The sequence below is a fragment of the Musa acuminata genome, chromosome BXJ1-11, assembly GCF_036884655.1.
Source record: "Musa acuminata AAA Group cultivar baxijiao chromosome BXJ1-11, Cavendish_Baxijiao_AAA, whole genome shotgun sequence".
NCBI classification, from domain to species: Eukaryota; Viridiplantae; Streptophyta; class Magnoliopsida; order Zingiberales; family Musaceae; genus Musa; species Musa acuminata.
The window spans coordinates 27,610,586-27,630,478 of NC_088337.1; the positions used below are offsets into that span (position 1 = coordinate 27,610,586).

The window sequence follows — 19,893 nt, forward strand, 5'->3', positions numbered from 1 at the left end:
GCCTCTGAGCAAAGGGATTCCTGTAGAAGATGCGCTGAATTTGGAGTCTCCGATTGTGCAAAATTCAAAGTGCCTCTGAGCAAAGGGGTCTGCTCCAGCTCGGTCCAGCTATAACACCATCGAAACTTTGCAGTTCACTGATCGTCATCAAATCATGATAGTAAGATTCTTACCCAGAAAAGATGCATTATTTGTATTTGTTGATATTGTGTGAATCTCCACCAATGACCTTAGTGGTTAGAGGCCTTTAGAATCGGCACAAAAAGTACACACGCTCCCTTACTCTCGGCCACTCGAGCTTTGTTCTCTTACTCCAGCTAATCGCCACCTTAGACACATCCGCGTTCTGTCGCAGATTGACTTGACTCTATTATCTCGCCACTAGGTCCTTGATCATCGTGTGATCTGTCTTGTCGGTGGACTCTGTCATAGATTGACTCGACTCTATTAGCTTGCCACTATGTTAGCTCAGTCAACTCGACTCTATTTAACATTGTTGTAGAAGATTGATTCCCACTAGGTCATCGATCGACCCCACTCTATTGAATACTGCCATAGCTTGGCTTAATTTCACTAACTCAACTCTAGGTCAACTTGATAGATTAGATAGCTTGATAGGTATTGTTGCAACTCGACTCAACCAAGTTACCACATTGATAAGATCTAAATTGTCCATCAAAAACTAGACTTGTTGACAATGATGACAATAGAAAATAATCTCCAATTAAGTAATGATTTAGAGAATATATTTTTGACCACAAGTGATTAAGAGCCTTTTGACTATAAATGGAAGGTCTCTCTCTGGTCATCTTAGAAACTTGCTGACTTCGGCATTGAGGGAGCAAATCGGGAGTGATCTCGACAATGGCCTTTTGTTGCAAGATAGAAGGCCCATACATTCTTATTTTGGATTCTTAGATACTTTTTTTTTTTTTTCGCTTTCCTCTTTCTCCCATCGACCTTGAGATTCGCAATAAAGTTTCTTTAACTCCTACATTAACTTCGAGCTTGTACCAAGTCATATTGTATTTGTGATTCCAGTAGATGACCGATCATTGACCGATCATTGAAACCTTGTAGATGATACATCGTTCCGAAATTATAATATGTATCCTAATAGTGAATATTCTCTATAGTGTCCAAAATTTAAGGAATCTCCAACAATAACCAGTTGTGGATGCAAACATAAAAATCATGATTATATTATTATTTGAAAACTTTTAATATTAGAATTTAAAAATCAAGTAACATTTAATCAAATATATGATGTGTATCATTCGATATCATTCAGAAAGTCTTTATCTGATTTATAGATATATTGTCATTAGTTTCAAAAATTATAATAATACCGATCTATAAGGAGAACTAGAGTTATCTCATCTCTTCCTATCATTCAATAAGATAGCTATAAACAATGAATTAGGGACTAAGAAGAGATGAGAAAAGACTGTAATCTCTTAATAACTTATGCATTTAATCCCTATAAAATCTTGTGCTTTTATAGACGAGAGCATAATATATAGAATGGTAATTAAGAGAGTCCCTTCCATCAAGATCATTTCTTAAAGAATCCTGTCATAATTAGACATAATTTTTATTGATCAATAATTATAATCAGAATATAACCATATCTATAATATATTTTACCTAATTAGATAGGGTCACATAATTTAGTATTTTTTCACTTTGTTTATTGATTAGTAATAACAAATAAAATAAAATAAAATAAAATAAAATAAAATAAAATATTATTTGAAAATAATTTACTTAATTAAATTTTAATTTTTTAAAAAATATTTTACACGTATGCACGAATTTAATAAAATAGATCAATAAGTCCAATAAACATAATATCACATTAAATTTGACTACCAATTCAGTAATATGTTATCAATATTATACTTCCTTTTATATATCACAACATTATTAACTTTTTCTAATAAAGTCTAAAATGACTTCCATAATTTATCTTATCAACATGATCCTATTAGACACATTCAATCATACATATACAAATATGAATAGGATAGCAAAAATAGATAATTTTAAATATGTAAATAAAAATATTAATTATAATATCTACTTAAATATAGATATCACTATATCCTTTATTTGTTGCTCACAAACTTAATTATAATAATATATTCTTTCAAAAAATTTAGATTATAAGTCATAAGTGAATAAATCAGTAATCAATATAATAAGAATTAAGTTCTTAATTAATATTAATTATTGTTGGACTCTTTCTCTAATCATTAAGTGTTTATATTAGAATTGCAAGAGTACTTGCTATTCTTAGAAAAAAAAAACTATTAAGATATGCTACAAAGTATTTTCAGTGATTTAACAATCTAACCACACCAAGTCCTCAAATCAAATTTTACGATCCTAAAGTTTGATTATTGGCCTCAAAGAATATAAAAAATTAATTTTAATTTTTAATAATCCAGTAGTCCATTACTTAATATTTTTCTTATAAATTATCTCTTTAACTAATAATTATAAAATGTAAAGTTGACTTCTTATTATTAAGATAATTCACAAAATCAACATATGAAAATACCATCATTTTAAGCTGATCTAATTCTGTATATATATGAGCATATAAGCTTTCGTCCATTCTAGATATCTTATTACTATCTTTGTAGTATTTTTGTGCTTTATTCTTTGGTAACTCTGCTATATGCTAAGTATTTTGATTATAAAATTGATATTTGATTTGATATATGTGTAATAAGTTTTCAACTATGTATACATAATCAATATTTTTTATCTGATTTTTTAAAGTCATTTTAAAAATATTTATTTTGATCAAAATTTTTTACTTTTCTCATTTGCTAAACAAAACTATATAATAAATCTCTTCAAGAGTCAGTTAATATATATTTTCTAAGATAGTTCTAGTAATCCTTAAGATCTATTTTTAAATATCTCAATACCAATAATATAAGATATCTTATTCATATCAATTATTTTAAAATTTTTAGTGAGAAGTTTCTTAATTTGATATAATAAACCAAGATCACTATTGATAAGTAAAATATTATCCATAAATATAATCAATATAACAAGCTTGCTCCCATTGGTTTTCAAATATAAATAGTGATCAATAGTATTTTTCTTAAATTTGAAGAAAGTAATTATATCAACAAATTTTATATACCATTGTTTGAAGGCTTGATTAGGTAATAAATAGATTTTCTAAATATACACACCAAATTTTATATATTTTTTTAATTTTCTCTATGAATCATTTATGTTAATCAATATAAATCTAGATTCCCAAAAAATTGATTTTCAAATATATATAATGTAACTCGTAATCATAATATTATTAATGTGATGACGATTCTTAATGAGTTCATTTAGAAAAATAGAGAAAATATCTCGTTATGATCGATGTATTTTTTTATGAGTAAAATCTTTTATCACACTTTTATATCGTTTAATATTATTATTTTATTTATGTTTGTATAATAGACTCTTTTATAGTTATTAGAAAATTCGACGACTTCTTAAACACTATTCTAGTCTATTGATTTTGACTTTTCTTTTATTACATTATACAATTTTTTAGAATTACTACTTTACAAAAACTTAAAACAATGAGGGATCATTTGATTCTTGTTGATGTACCATACTTTCAACAAAAATGGCATGTTTCTTTTCACTTTGATATCAATTGTAATTATTCTATAAGTTCATCAACAATGATAACAATATTATATGTCAGTTCACATATGTTATTTTATTTTTTATTTTATTAAATCATTTGGTGATTTGAATAACAATAATCTCTAGAATATAAAATGATCAAGGAGTATTAACTTGTATCTCCTCGATGTCAAGATTAAATTTTAATATTTTTACTCTCATTAATTTATTATTTTATAAGAATATTACATTACTAGATTCAACTATTTTTATATTATGATTATAGCAATAGTATCTATATCCCATTAAAATTTTTAGGATAAATAATAAAATATTTAAAAAATAATTTTTGAATTTATTTTATTTTCATGTGATATAAAGATCCTTATCATGTGATATAAAAATCTCAAGTCAGGTTTCCTATTAGTTCATAACTCAAAATAAATTAATAGAATTTCTATGTTATGAACCTTATTCAAGATATACATAATTATCTTTAGATTTTCTCCTCAAATTAATTTAGGTACAAAATCTCCCAACAACTTTTATAGGAATCTAATTTCATCTTTCAGAAATCTCTTTCTATTGTGATACATTCAATAAAGGGATACTAAGTACAATACCTCACTTTTCTATGAATCTAGCAAAGAAATCAAAATTATGATCTAACTCATCATATTTACTATAAAATTTATTAATCTTATCAAATTTGATAATTTTAACCCTTTTAGTAAAGAGTCTCGATATGATATTGTATACCTAACGGTATATATATATATATATATATATATATATATATATATATATATATATATATAATTTCTCTCTACTAAAATAAAAAATATAGAGTGACCTATAAATATAAGTGTATAAAATCTCAAAGAGAAACTATATTTTATTCTAACATTTGGTTATTGGATCATCATAAACTCAATATTTATATTAATTATATACAAATCATGATATAGAATTTAAAAATCAACTTTTGTTAATTCTAGATAAAGAACTTCAAATTTTAAAATTATAGAAATTTCACATCAGATGAATCATTTCTAGGCATACGTTATAAGTACCAACTACTATTGCTTTTATTTTAAGATGATTACCAGTAATGATAAATATTTTCTATTTTTATTTTTATATTAAAATAAATCTCTATTATTGATAACATAAGTTGAAATGTTAGAATCAATCAACTAATTATTATAAAAGGAGTATTGTAATGTTTGATTTAAAATATACAAACATCATACTTACACCTTTTTGAACCAAAACCTCGTGATTCACATGACCTTTCTTGTCATAGGTGTAATACTTTATTATAAAGAATTTTTTAATGAGTTTATATGGTATTTATAAACTCAAGTGATTTATACATTAATTTTTTTTATTATTTCTTACTCCTTAAGTAGTACTCAAAATATTATGAGTTTTTTCTACTTTAATTTTAATTCTTTCTAAACACATATACTAGTCAGTTCATTTAAATTTTATTCATTCTTAATTTTATAATGATAATTTTAAATGAGTTAAAATAAGTAAAATAAATTAAACGAGAAAGAACTCAATTATATTTATATCTAATATTCTTAAGCTCACAACTTTGTCAAGTATATTAATGATATATCTTGAATTTTTTTAATACTATCACACTGAATTTCAATCAGCTTTTTCATTAATATTTACTAATGACGTATCAGTAAATTTAAATTAATCTTTAAGAATTTTTTAGTGAACTAGTTATAGACTATAAGGAAGTCTGAATATTATTAGCAATTATTATGAAACTGAGTCCTTTTGATCTTTTCTAATTATTTATCTTAAATATTTATTTCATAAAAATTTCAGTAGTTATATTTGTGATCATTTCAACCAGTGTGATCAAGATCAAAGTACTAAGTATAAATTAGATATGTTTAAGTAATTTATAATAATTTAATCTAAAAAATATAGGGATGTTTATAAAAATATAATAAAGTAATTATCATTGTAATAAAATAATATAATATTAATGCCTTGAGTTTTCTAGTAAATGTTGAACTATTGATATCATCTCTATTTTATCTTTGAGTGAAATAGATTCAAAATATATTATAGAAGTTTATTCTCATTTAGGATTATCTAAATATTCTAATTATGTGTATCATTATGAATATTTTTTTTATATCATTTAGAATAAATTTCTTAATATAATTTTATACATCATTGGTTTAAACTATTTTGGTGAGTATAAGATCAATATAATAATATAAAATATTATATAAATGATAAATATTTATTTTAATTTACATATGATAAGTCTACCATCCTAGACCACTTCAACAATTACAAATCAAATAAAACTTAAGAATATGATTACAAATAATATTCATTAATTTTTTTCAATCTAATTTATGTGAAAATAACTCAATAATAATAAAATAATAATCATAATAATTATTGAATATTATTTAACATAAAAAAACTCAAATGATATTTATAATCATTAGTCATGCTTTTATATAAAAAATAAAATTTATCTCATAATTTCAAACATATGCATGTGAATAGCCAAGCAAATATTTAAGATCAATAATTAGATTTTTATTTATCACGTAAAAATTTTTATCAATATGTCATATGAAAAACTATAAAAGAAAAATATAATTTATTTTTCTTTTAATTCCACGTGGAACCCTCAAACAAGTCAATCCTATTTAATTTGGAAAGTTCATAGTTGGACAACCCAAATTCACCTAGTAGATTTGGACCAATCATTTGCCCAATGAGATCTGTTAAAATTAAAATATATTAAAGTAAAAAAATTGACTAAATTTTAACTTTTTCATGAATTCGATCAAAACTTGATTAATTGAGTTTAAATCCTGCCAAATAGTAAAATACATTAACGATCAAGTTGTTCAAAATATTTGAAATGAATCAAATTAGTTAGTTTTATAACTGAGAAAATAAGTCAATTTTTTTTAAATTTTTGAAGGGAAAAACTATAATTTTTTATGGGATATATAATAAAAATATATGATGCATAAATGGTAGAAATTAAATTTCAGGACATAGATTAGATTTTTTTTAATTTTCGAAGGGTAAAAATATCCTTTTAAAAAAATTTTAATTCTCATGCTATTATCGTCGTGTTCCATGGCACCCATGTGCATGGTCTCATCGGCCATCTACTTATGCGTCAATTGCAGTGGCATGACTCTTCTCATGCCGTAGATCGACAACCTCATCGCCATGCTATCACATCATGCTATCGTGTTCCTCACCGGTGGAACACATTCATGATGCATCGCTGATTAAGCTCTAATAACATATCGTCCCACCATATATTCATGCACATGTGTTGACCGACAACCCTCACGGTCGTTGCAGTGCATGGTTATGCTCGTATATTCGCCCTGCAACCATTGGGAACTGAGACCTTTGGCGTCCAGTTTAAGTTGGTCACAGCTAGCAAAAGTTGTAGCCATAATGCTATAGCTGCGACACTATTGTTGTCTCCGTAGTAGTGGCACTACAATCGCCACAACTGCTATAGGTCATGGTTGTACTATAGTCGCTTATGACTAAGGCAAGTCAACTGCAATAAGGCTCCTACACAAAAGCAACCATACATGCGATTGTCGCCAATTGTCTCAATCTACAAAGCTTTTTGTTATGTATGTAGTTGTTGCTTGCAATTGAGTAGGTGACCACCGAAGGCCATTGCCCTCATCAATATTGTTGCTAATAACAAGATGTTGGTAGTAGTCCATCGATCAAATATGGGGAACCTTATCCGCAAACAAGCAACATGATGAACTTGATTGAAAAGTAAATTGATAACATATACAGATTATTTAAGCATTGTAAATTAAAACAAAATAACATCTTTTTATAAGTGAAATGTGCTAATAAACAGATTTAAATACAAAAAAGATCTAAAATACTTTTACGATCTATATCACTTTTGCTACATACGCAATCGCTGACCGTACTTGGACTGACGTCCATCAAAGGCCACCACCCTTAATAACAATATTGCTGATATATCAAATATAAGGAACCTCATCCACGAACAGATGACATGATGGATTGAATAAAAAAGTAGATCAACAACATAGATGGATCACTTAAATATCGTAAATCAAAACCAAATAATATTTTTTCGTAAACTAATGGTGCTAATAAATAGATAGAAATACAAGAAAGATTTGAAATACTTTTACGACTAAAGTATTTGATTTTAAAACATAGCTTTATAGGTATAAAAATCATGATTATGCTATTATTTAAAAAATTTTAATGCTAAAAATTAAAATCAAATGATAATAAATTAAAAAATATATAATACATACCTTTCGGTGTCATTCAAAAAACCTTTATCTGTTTTACAAGCATACCATCATCGAATTGAATCCGAAAGCTATAGCAATGCCGATCTATAAAAAAAAACTAGACTTATTCTCTTTTCCTATCCTTTACAGGATCACAATTGATAAATTAGAGAGTAAGGAGTGACGAGAGAAAATATGTATACAGGACCACAATTGATAAATTAGAGAGTAAAGAGTGACGAGAGAAAATATGTAATCTTCTGATGACTAATAACTAGTGTATTTTATCTCTATCACGTCTTATACTTTTATAGACAAAAATAAAGTATCTAGGATAATAATAAGAGAATTCTCTTTCATCACCCTAAAGAATCCCAACATAAACTTCTACAAAAGGTATGGATAGTTACAAAATACCCTTAACAAATATAAATTACCATCGCATATAGAATGAAAAGCCCAATTTAGAACCTAAGTCCTTGCAAAATAAATTTATTGCAAAATAAACAATCGGTGAGGTTTCCATGTAACAATTTTGCAACAAAGTGGGCTTTCATTTAGGCGTGCGTGTTTGTGTGGTAGCCTCATCTAGTTAGATATATATATATATATATATATATATATATATATATATATATATATATATATATATATATATATATATATATTATTGTTTGAGGCTTGTAAGTGGAATCCATGAGCAAACTTTAGATAGAGATTAAAAAAACAAAAGTTACAAAAAAATCGAAACCTCCAACCCATAATATGTAGGGATTTTCTAATTTAGATATGTGACATAAAATGTTAGAAATTTCAACATAAAATCTTTGCATGGAACAATGACAAATAATTGTGTCATCGTTTAATTTAAAATTGCTATCAACTATGAGCACTTTGTAATGCAACCGTTGCAAGTGAAAAAAAAATATATTTTTGTCTGTTGTTCACTCGCCTACTTTTATTATAGATTTAGATGGTTTTTAGTTATGATAATATTCATGGAAACTCTATTGCTCGAGAAACAAAAAAAAAACCTTATTTTACAATTAAAATGGGAAACGATCGAAGAATCTATGATCGATATTGCAAAATCATACAACTCAGCAAAACACCTTATTTGATATGACTTAAATGGATACACTTTTGCTCGCTCGAATCCATTGAACCGAAGGATCGATCCAACGTTCGTCCTGCAATCAGTCTCACAAGGAAAGTTGTGCGACGAGCAATTTGTGGTGCGCCGCCAATACTCCAACGAGCTGTCCAGTCTCCATCCACTATAGGCCCACACAAACACTTCCATTCCTTCCAATAGCAAGCTGGCAGCAGAGCTGGCCGATGTACGATAAGGGAAGACGACCCAACCCACCACCTCTCTCCTGGGCTTCTAGACGAGGAAAGTGGGAACACCACTGGTGTCTTCCCCCGACGCACTATCTTCTTATGGTGCGACAGATACAATCCAACTTCGACGGTCATCGTATCCCCCACGCCGCTAAATTGGACCGCACTACATTCATCGTCAAAAAGAATCAACCAATACTGTGTACCCTAAGCCATGACCGCTGCTATCTTCTTCATTTTGTATGATTCTTGATTTGCTGTAACAAATGACTGCACCGACGCCAACCATCGATGCTTATATGCTCGACACGCGTTTAGGGTCGCCGGCCCGGGCCTTCCTGCTCCGCCGCCTGGACCGCCGGCGCTCCCTCGGGTCCTTGGACTGGCCCCACTCGTAGAACCTGCTCTGCTCCGACGGAACGATGTCGCAGTCGGGGAAGGCGACCGGGTACCGGTTGGTGTCGTAGCAGCAGGAGTACGTCATGTAGCGCTCGCGGAAACGGCGCATGGCCGCGCGCTTCTTGGGCGTCATGAGCGCGAAATCGGCGGCCAGGAGCTCGTCGTTGGCCTCCGCGCAACGCCGGGCGGCGGCGGAGTCCACCTGCTGGATCGGGTCGGCGCGGCAGCCCCGGAGAACGAGGTCGGAGAAGTCGGAGACGAAGGGCTCGTACTTGTAGTTGACTTTGTACTTGCCGTTGCCGGTGGCCCAGGTGGAGCCATCCCATATGGTGGCATAGACGGACATAGGCTTCGACGGGTAGTCGCCGCCCATGGCGTCGCTCCGGACCACGTCCCTGATCGGGGTATCGTCCACGTAGAATCTGCAACACCATTTTGGTCAGAACAAGAGAACAGAGAGAGAGAGAGAGAGAGAGAGAGAGAGAGAGAGGCAGAGCACCATGCATACATGATAAGTTGTGAGGTCCAGAGGATGGAGTATCGGTGAGCCTCGGCGGTGGGATCGAACGGAAGGACGTACCGCTCCTCGCGGCCTCGGCTGGTGCTGCCGTTGCCGTAGACATTGGTCTGTATCCTCCAGTCTTTCCCTCTTACATTGCCCAGAAACTCGAAGTCAAGTTCATCATGCGTCTTCTCAAACAGATCTCCATTGGAAGTCTGCAAACAGAGCACATAACATATCCGATTAATCTCTCTCCCTCAGTAATAATATTCACATCTAATCGAGTTAATGCTACTAAATGATTGACTTTAAGGATCATATCAGAAAAGAATCGATTTCTTGAACCGTTCAAAGAACGCGTGCGGATACTGCACCGATGTTGTGTGAACACGGAAAAGCTTAGTTGTCTTTCATGTGGTGTTCGTATCACTGTCTCGAAAACGTGAATCATGAAATCGTTCACAAAGGTACATAGAATTCCACCATTCAACATTACGATAAACCATCAAATCCGATAAATCATGTATTATATTACATATTTTCTATATTATGTGATCAATTCAGATGCCAAATTATTATTACTATGAGAAAAATAATTACAGTTCAACCAGAAAAGCAAATTCGGTGGAATTAATGATAGGGAAGGAACTCACGTAGAAGGCGACGACGACGCCGGCGGTGTAATCCGACGGCAGCTTGATGGAGGCGCTGAAGAATCCGTGATGGTACATATCGTTCGATACGAAGCCCGATCCTAAACCACAACCACAAAAACAACTCGATTACAAAGGACGCGTCGGCGACAAAGATGGGGTCAGGGTCGGGGTGGGGTGAGTACCGGAGTAGCGGTTGAGGCTGAGGCGGGCGGTGCGACCATCGGAGGAGCGGACGAGGTTGTCGTTGCCGAAGAGGTGGGAGAAGCCCTCGTCGAAGGTCACAGTGTTCACGTCGAACGCCGCCGTCACCGTCACGACGCACGAGAGCAGGACGACGGCCGAAATCATCGCCATCCGCCAAGTATTCTCTCCGCTCTGCAATCCGAGTGTAACTATGGATGTCGACGTCGTCGGCTTCCGTCTTCTTATAGAGAGGGGTGGGGAATCGGTGGGTGGACGGAAAGTGGAGGGACGGATTGATCTGGCAACCAATACTTCCATACCGTGCCGCGCTGCTTCGTGCGTCCACTTTGTTGACTCAGACGCGGTTGGGGAACTACTCGCGTCGCACACGTTTCTTGAGCGGTTCGAACGCCATGGTCGGTGGGTGGCCACTGATCGCGCCACTGATTCGTCGTTTACGAGAAAGGAAGGGATATTAAAGAATATTGCGACACAATAATCTTTGATATCTTAGACATCAAACCAAAGGCAGCAGACGAACGCCAATCTGTCGCTTCCGCTTGCTCCGCCATCATTCCACCACGCTTGTAGATCGAAAGGGCAAACGCTGGGCGGCTCGCAAGCTGGCGTTGATCGAACCGCATAAGGTTCATGCGCCACCGCTGACGAATTTAATTGGATGCAGTAAATGAAGTTAGAAACGCACAGAACACGGCATCGTTGGACTTCCCGGAGTCTATTGGTGGGAGATTGAATCGAGGGAGGGGAAGCTACAGAGAGCCTATAAAGAGTTTACTCCACTTGCAATCGGCATCAAGGATTTGAAATAGCCCTTTTAGACTATCGTCATCTAGAAATTGTTCGTCCCGAGATGGAAGACTCAATTTTGCCACAAAAGCTCCCATGCGGCTTTGATTTCGTCGCTCAGCAATGATCGATGTTGAAGCATTGCGTTTATCGATGGAGCAGAGGAGGAGCACCGGGGAGGACCGAGCAGCAGACACAACACCCAACCAAATGTCCCTCTCCTCCGACCAAACATTCCATGATGTTAGATTTATTGGGTGTACTAATGTCGTGTGTTTGGAGAAGTGGGACATCATGAACGAGTGAGTTCTCGGATTCATACCCACGCTCTCTGAGGAACGTTGCACGCTAGCGGGGATGAAGCTGTCGCCTCCGGACGCTCTGCGTTGCCATGATTGCTAGGAAGACTCCGAGAAGGCTGGTGATCACTTGGGCCATGCAGAGGAAGCCTCGAAAACAGACCTGAAACAAAGTGACTTTTCTCTCGTTTCAGAAGCTGTGGGAATCAAAAGAAACAAAGACATCTCACATCATATCGATTTTAGTTGTTTATTGTGTTGAGAATTGATTTATAATAGTTATTTAGAAAGTTATCATATTCTAAATAGTTATAGATATGTTGTAAGTAGTAACCCATCTGTGGAAGTTATATGGTAGTTTTTATATCTAACTTAATCATGAGTGACATGATGGAGTGATATATTTACCTCTAGATCCTATAAATAGGATCATAGTTCATGAAGCAAGATAGTGTGTATGCACTTAAAAATATCTTATAAGTGTTGTATGTCTTTCCTCTTGTTTAAATACTACATCGATTTTCTTGATCGAAAGGATTCTTTTTAATTGCATAATAGTATTTTATTTTTATCATTTCCTTGCTCATTCGTCCTCAATATTTGTAATATCATAGCTCAATTTCAATCTGAACTAGCCATTATGACTTTCAATGGGAATTTCATATCGTAACCCCTTATTCTCATTTTCTCGGACGAATGCAATGAATTTTAGAATATCAAGATGAAGATTTTATTCAAGTCTTAAGATCTTTGGGACTAAATAGAAAATGGATATGCAAATCCAGATGAAGAAATCAAGCCGAGGGAGAATAGAAAGAAGGACTCAAATGCATTGTTATTCATTCAACAAGCTGTACATGAGATAATCTTCACAAGAATTGTAGTAGCGACAACCTCAAAGCAAGCTTGGTTGATACTTCAAAATGAATTTCAAAGCTCATTAAGGGTGATTGCGGTAAAACTTCATACCCTTCGTCATGAGTTTGAAATTTTATTCATGAAAAGCAATGAATTGGTGTAAGATTTTCTTTCTCAAGTGATTAAAATTGTTAGTCAAATAAAATCTTATGATGAATGTCTTCCTAATCATATAATTGTTGCAAAATTTTTTAAAAGTTTAACTCCAAAATTTGATCATATTATTGTCGCAATTGAGAGTCAAAATATTTATCTACATTTTTATTTGATAAACTAATGGGTTCTTTGCAAGCACATAAAGCAAGGTTGAACATATCACTTGAAAAAAGTAAAGAAAGGTCATTTCAGGTTAAGAGAGAGTCTTCTACTTCAAAAGAAGATAAAAAATCAGCAGGATGAGGACATGGTAGAGGAGGATTTTGTGGTAGAGAAAATGGAAAAGGGATAGAAAGATGATACTTTGATGGGCATGATGAACAAAAGAAATCAAATTATAATAAAAAAACTACAAAAGTGGAATTCAATATTACTATTGTAAAAAGTTTGGTCATATGAAGGCAGATTGCTGAAAAAGAAAAACACTGTAGAGGAAAATAAAGAAAATAATAAGTTATTTATGACTCGTTCACAAGTTATTAATGATATCTCAAATGATATTTGGTTTTTGGATAGTAGATGTTCTAATCATATGTGAAGCATAAGATCAATATTCAGAAATATTGATGAAACTCATAAGTTTAAAGTTAGACTTAGAGACAACAAGTAAATCCAAGTGAAAAGAAAAAAAACAATTAAGGTGAAGATAAATCAACGGAAGGAAAAATACCTTGATAATGTTTTCTTTGTTCCTAGTTTATCGCATAACTTGTTGATTGTTGACCAATTGATATATGATGGATATTCAGTTATATTTGATGATGATTTATGTATTATTAAAGATAAAAAATCTAGTTTAATTACAGTTAATGTTTGCATGACGCAAATCAAGATGTTTCTATTTGATGTTTCAAATGTTGAAAAACATGCTCTTATTGCAACTCAAAAGAATGAGTATAATTTGTAGCATTTAAGATATGGACACCTTAACATTAAGGGTTTAAGGTTGTTAAATAAATAATAATAATTTTCGGATTGTCTAAAATTAATATACTTGATGTATGTGAAGGATGCATTTATGACAAATAAAGTAAAAAATTATTTCCTGTTAGAAAAGGATAGAGAGCATCTAATTGTCTTGAATTAATTCGTGCTAATATATGTGGACCTATGAATACAAAATCATTTGGTAAAAGTCAATATTTTTTATTGTTTACTGATGATTATAGCTACATGAGTTGGGTATATTTTTTAAATTAAAATTTAAAATATTTGATAATTTTTAAAAATTCAAGGTACTTGTAGAAAGGCAAAGTGATAGATATGTAAAGATACTTTAGACAGATAGAGATGGTGAATTTTTATGTAATAAGTTTAATTATTTTTGTGAAGAAAATTGTATTCATAGAAAATTGATGGTACTATATACACTAAAGCAAAATAGTATAGCTGAACTTAAGAATTGAACTATCATTGAAATAGCAAGAAGTTTGCTTAAAGGAAAACACACATTCCAAATTGTTTTTGGGCAGAAGCAATTATAACAACAGTTTATTTGTTGAATATTTCACCAATAAAGGCTATTATAAATTAAACTTCGGTCGAGACTTGGTATGGTATAAAACCAAGTGTAAGTCATTTAAGAAATTTTGGTTGTATTGCTTATGTTTTGGTGAATTTACAAAATTATCACAAGCTTGATGAAAAATATGATAAATGCATCTTAATTGGTTATTCCTTATAATCCAAAGCATATCAATTATGTAATCCTGTTAGTGGCAAAATTATTATTAACATAAATGTTATGTTTGATGAAAAGACAAGTTAGAATTCGAAGATCAATAAAGGTGGAACACAAATTCAAATTCCAGTAGTACTAGACGCTCCACAAAATCAAATGACAGATCTTACTCCAACAAGTTCATCGTCAACCTTAGTAGTAGTTAAAATTCTGATTCCTTAGATGAAACCCCTCTAGGAAAATTTAAATTACTAACATAAATTTATGACTCAACATTTGCTTTATTTATTTTAGATCCTATTATTTTTAATGAAGCAGTTGAAAAAGAGGAATGACAAAAAGCAATGAAGGAGGAAATCAGATTAAAACGAGTGTTCAAAACATAGTTTAATGTAGATGGAAGTCTCCAAAAGCATAAGACTCGACTTGTAGTAAAAGGATATTCACAGCAATAAGGTATTGATTTTGATGATACTTTTTCTCCGGTTGCTAGATTCGAAACCATGAGAACTTTCTTGGTTTTAGTTGTTCACTTGAGTTGACATGTTAATCAATTTAATGTGAAATCTATATTTTTAAATAATTATTTATACAAATAGGTTTTTATTATTCAACCTGAAGGTTTTTTGGTTAAAGGACATAAAAGGAAAGGTTTGTAAGCTAAAGAAAGCTCTTTATGGGTTTAAAGAAGCTCCAAGGGTATAACAGAGTAAAATTAATTATTATTTTAATCAAAATAAATTTAAGATGAGTAATAATGAACCTACTCTTTATCTAAAAAATGAAGATGAACATAATATTATAATGGTTTACGTTTATGTTGATGATGTTATATATATGGGTTTATCTAACTCTTTTATAGTAAAATTTAAAAAGTGTATGATGAATAAGTTTGAAATGTCAGATCTAGATTTACTGCATTATTTTCTTGGGTTGGAAGTGAAACAAGGATCCGATAAAATTTTTATTTCATAAAGAAAGTATGCAATTGGATCTACTCAAAAAATCTAATATGATTAATTATAAATTTACAATAATATCCGTAAATGTATTTGAGAAATTGAAACTTGAAGATAGTATATGTTTGACAAATGCAAAATACTATAGAAGTTTGGTTGGAAGTTTGATTTATCTAACTCATACTCGACCAGATATTACATTCTATATTGGTGTAGTATCCAGGTTTATGCATAGCCTAAGCAAACATTATTACAGAACTGTTAAAAGAATTTTGCATTATATTATTGAAACTACAGATTATGGTATTTGGTATTTTCATAATTTTAAATGTAAATTATTTGGTTTCACTTATAATGATTGGGTAGGAGCTTTAGATGATAGAAAGAGTGCTTCATGTAATATTTTTAGCCTTGTATCATGAGTTATATCTTGGAGTTCAAAAAAGCAAGTAATAACTACGTTATCGATATCGGAAGCAAAATATATAGCCACAACATCAGCAGCTTATCAAGCAATATGACTTAGAAGACTTCTAGAAGATATTCATGAAGAACAAAAAAAAATAACAAAAATATTTTATGACAACAAAGCCACAATTGCAATGATGAAGAATCCAACATTTCATGGAAGAATGAAGCATATAGAGATACACTATCATTTCATCTGGGATCTTATAGCAAATAGAGTCACATCAATAAAGTATTATGGAACAGATGTACCCTCACCAAGTCGCTTCCGGTTCGAAAGCATATTTATTTCATATTACAAATCGGTGTTTGTAACTATGAATCAAAGGGGGGTGTTAAGAATTGATTCATAGTAGTTATCTAGATAGTTACCATGTTCTAAGTAGTGACCCATGATTTAGAAATTATGAAAAAGTTCCTACACCTAACTTAGGTGACATGATTGAGTGATATAGTTACCTCTAGGTTCTATAAATAGGATCATAGTTCATAAAACAAGATAGTGTGTGTACTTGAAAATATCTTGTAAGTATTCTGTGTCTTTCCTTTTGTTTAAATACTATAAAATATCTAGGAGATCATGGCACGAGCTTAATAAGATAAGAATCGGCATTCTTCACTGCATGGCATGTTACACTGGTATAAACGTAGCGCATACGCGTTCTCTCGGTCACACATGCCTCACCCTGTCATCTATCATCCTCTGCAAAGCACAACTCACACTTCACACCACACTGTCCTTTTTAACCTCCACTCATCTCTCCCCACCTTGGCTTACAACTCCTGCTCCTCAGTCCTCTCTGTGGAGCCACCTTCTCACTCCGGTCCCCAGCAGCACATGATCATTTATGCTCACTCCTCACATCAGGCAGCACCAGGCCAATCAATATATAAGTAGTGCTCCTGCTGCCTAGAGGAGGAGAGGGATAAGATCTGAAGAGGGTAAGGGAGGAAGAAGACTATCATGGAGCTTTTCCCAGCACATCCTGACCTATCTCTGCAAATTAGTCCTCCCAACAGTAAGCCCACAGCAAGCTGGAGTAGAACTGCTGATGGGAATCTTGGCTTAGGGTTTTGCAGGAGAGCCATAGACTCCTCACACCAAAGCACCACCTCAGACTCCGCCGCCACCACGAAAGCCCACCAACTCCACTTCCAACAGCGCAATCCGTTCCTTCACGAAGGATATCGTCGGGATCTTAGTCCGATAATGCCCATAAGAGGGGTTCCGGTGTACCACCGCCCTCCTGCCTTCCACTTCGGCCTTCGAAACCGGCAGCACCAGCCACATCCATGTGACTCGACGTCGCCGTCGAGGTCGACACCGAGACTCCTGCCGCGGTTCCCTGCGAAGCGAAGCACGAGGGCGCCGAGGATGCGGTGGACGACCACGCTCCATGCCCGCTTCGTCCATGCTGTGGAGCTGCTGGGAGGCCATGAGAGTGAGGAGATGGGTACCTCTTGTTTCTCTTCACATGTTTCGATCGCGAGTACTGACCGATGACTCTGGTGAACCTGTTTGGATGTTAGGGGCGACGCCGAAGTCGGTTCTCGAGCTCATGGACGTCAAGGATCTCACCTTGGCTCATGTGAAGTCTCACTTACAGGTACCGAGCGACCGTAGGATATGCTGCTGCTTTGGCTTGCGGTTGCTTCTTTTCCATGAAGTATTTAATATGGCCTAAATAATATCATATGTATGAGAGAGAAAGAGGCCATGTTTTGATGAAGCTTTTATGTTTGTGTGTGTATGATGGTAGATGTATCGAACGGTGAAGACCAGTGATAGACAAGCAGCTTCTCCTGGTACTGCAGCTTCAATGTCTTTCGGTTTGCTTCTTATTTGGGTCATTGCAATGCATCAGGTTAAAGGTCATGTTTTCCCCTCTCTTAGGGCAAGCTGAGTTCATAGAGTTTTCTGATGACAACTTGCTCGAGATCCAGGGACCCGGAGCTTCTACTCAGCAAGGAAGGTCTAATGGAGATAGAGGCACCAATGATCATGGCTCCTGGAGCAATTCTGCCAGGTGTAGAATATGCATCAATATATTTATTTCTGCTCAATTCTTTTCTAGCAAAAGCTAATTTTTTTTCTTGATAGATTTATTTTTATAGTCAGAGAATGCTAATCTTCATATCAAAGAAGAGAAATGAATGCTTCATATACATATATTGTGACGTTTGTTCCTCCTATTTTGAGAGTTATATGTCATCTTCCTCTCTAGAAAATTGAATTGTCTTTCTTCTAGCAAAGCCTGCCAGATATAATAATCTTTACTTTCTGACATGAAACTACACTGAAAAGAAAAGAAAAATAATAGGATGGATGAGTGGTACTATGTACTTTTAAAAGTAATCTTTGTTAAATGCCACTAGGCTGATATGATAAAAGAAATCATGATGATCTATCTATCTACTTTAGGCAGGCAAAGTCATCTGCATTATCAATCTTCATCCAAGTGCTAAAAAACAGCAGCAAAGATCAAAGCATAGCTTTGTTCCCCCCATGATCGTGCAATGATCTCAAAAGTACTTTAAGAACTAGAGAGTCTACTCGATTACCGTCTCATCCAAAAAACATGATCTCTCTTTTTCGATGAGGTCCTCGCAATCTTAGTGTAGAAGTTAAGCCTTTTGAGACTTCATTGCACTTTGTCCTAATGGGTAACGGGCACCACATGGGAACTGCTCATCACCTTTAATTCAATGTGTAAAACTGATAAAGGAAGCAATTCACAAGAATCAAATAGAGAAAGACAAAGTACTTCTTCTTCTTCTTCTTCTTCTTCAAGTATGCTCTTATCTTGCAATGGGCTTTCGCTAATGCACTATATTTTCTCTTTTTCGCATGCAGCAAAGGAGACTGCTTCCCTGATAAGCCCGGTGGTGATTCCACCAAATGGACCAAAAACTCAACTGAGGTGACCACCTTCTTCATGTTATAGATGAACTCACCAAAAGATTTCATGTAGTGTTTTGCTGTGCAGGATATGCAATCAAAAAGGTTGGAAATGATACCCAACCTGAACTCATCGAGCTTCTCGGAGACCAAAATGATAAAGCTCAATCTTGAGTTTACCTTGGGAACGCCACATTCCATCTAGTCTTCTCATCCAGCACATTGTATTATCAGAAGTGATGTGAGGGGGAGAGAGGGAGAGAGAGAGAGAGAGAGAACTTATGAAAGCTGAAAGAGATTGCATGTCAGATGGCTCTACTGATACAAGTCATTAAGACCAAGAAGAAGAGTCTCTTTTAGTCCTGCCATAAAAGCAGGAAAGGATCGGGTTTCTTCGTTCGATTGCATGTGCACGAGGTTGCTTTTGTAGTGTCCCAATAAAGTGAAAGGTGAAGCGCGATGTTATGATCCAAATGCTGACAGGAGATGTGTTTATGGAATAGAAACTCATTTTGATGTTCCATCACTCCTTCTTCCGTGGTTGTGTTACTACAAAGAACCAGTCACAATACGTTATATTAAGATTCTGAAATTATTTGGAATTGTGATCTAATTGGAGTCTTACGCTACATCTTATTTCATCCATAATCTA

The 19,893-nt window shown here is 33.5% G+C and overlaps 2 protein-coding genes across 3 annotated transcripts; one reads left to right on the top strand and one right to left on the bottom strand.

Annotated features, from left to right (window-relative positions):
- Positions 1-9,070: 9,070 nt before the first annotated feature.
- Positions 9,071-11,281, bottom strand: LOC135597462 (probable xyloglucan endotransglucosylase/hydrolase protein 30). Its single transcript, XM_065090429.1, has 4 exons — positions 11,054-11,281; positions 10,869-10,969; positions 10,222-10,430; positions 9,071-10,135 (listed from the first exon to the last, which is right to left on the bottom strand). Exons 1-4 carry the CDS (start codon positions 11,223-11,225, stop codon positions 9,610-9,612), a joined length of 1,008 nt encoding a protein of 335 aa, XP_064946501.1. The 5' UTR covers positions 11,226-11,281; the 3' UTR covers positions 9,071-9,609.
- A 5,865-nt stretch (positions 11,282-17,146) lies between these two features.
- On the top strand, positions 17,147-19,764 carry LOC135597463 (probable transcription factor KAN2). Of its 2 annotated transcripts, none has more exons than XM_065090430.1 (6): positions 17,147-17,784; positions 17,873-17,949; positions 18,103-18,148; positions 18,237-18,369; positions 19,197-19,263; positions 19,315-19,764. In XM_065090430.1, exons 1-6 carry the CDS (start codon positions 17,307-17,309, stop codon positions 19,444-19,446), a joined length of 933 nt encoding a protein of 310 aa, XP_064946502.1. In that variant the 5' UTR covers positions 17,147-17,306; the 3' UTR covers positions 19,447-19,764. The 2 variants fall into 2 exon arrangements, with proteins under 2 accessions (XP_064946502.1, XP_064946503.1); XM_065090431.1 differs by having other exon boundaries at positions 17,150-17,784; positions 19,330-19,764.
- Positions 19,765-19,893: the final 129 nt, after the last annotated feature.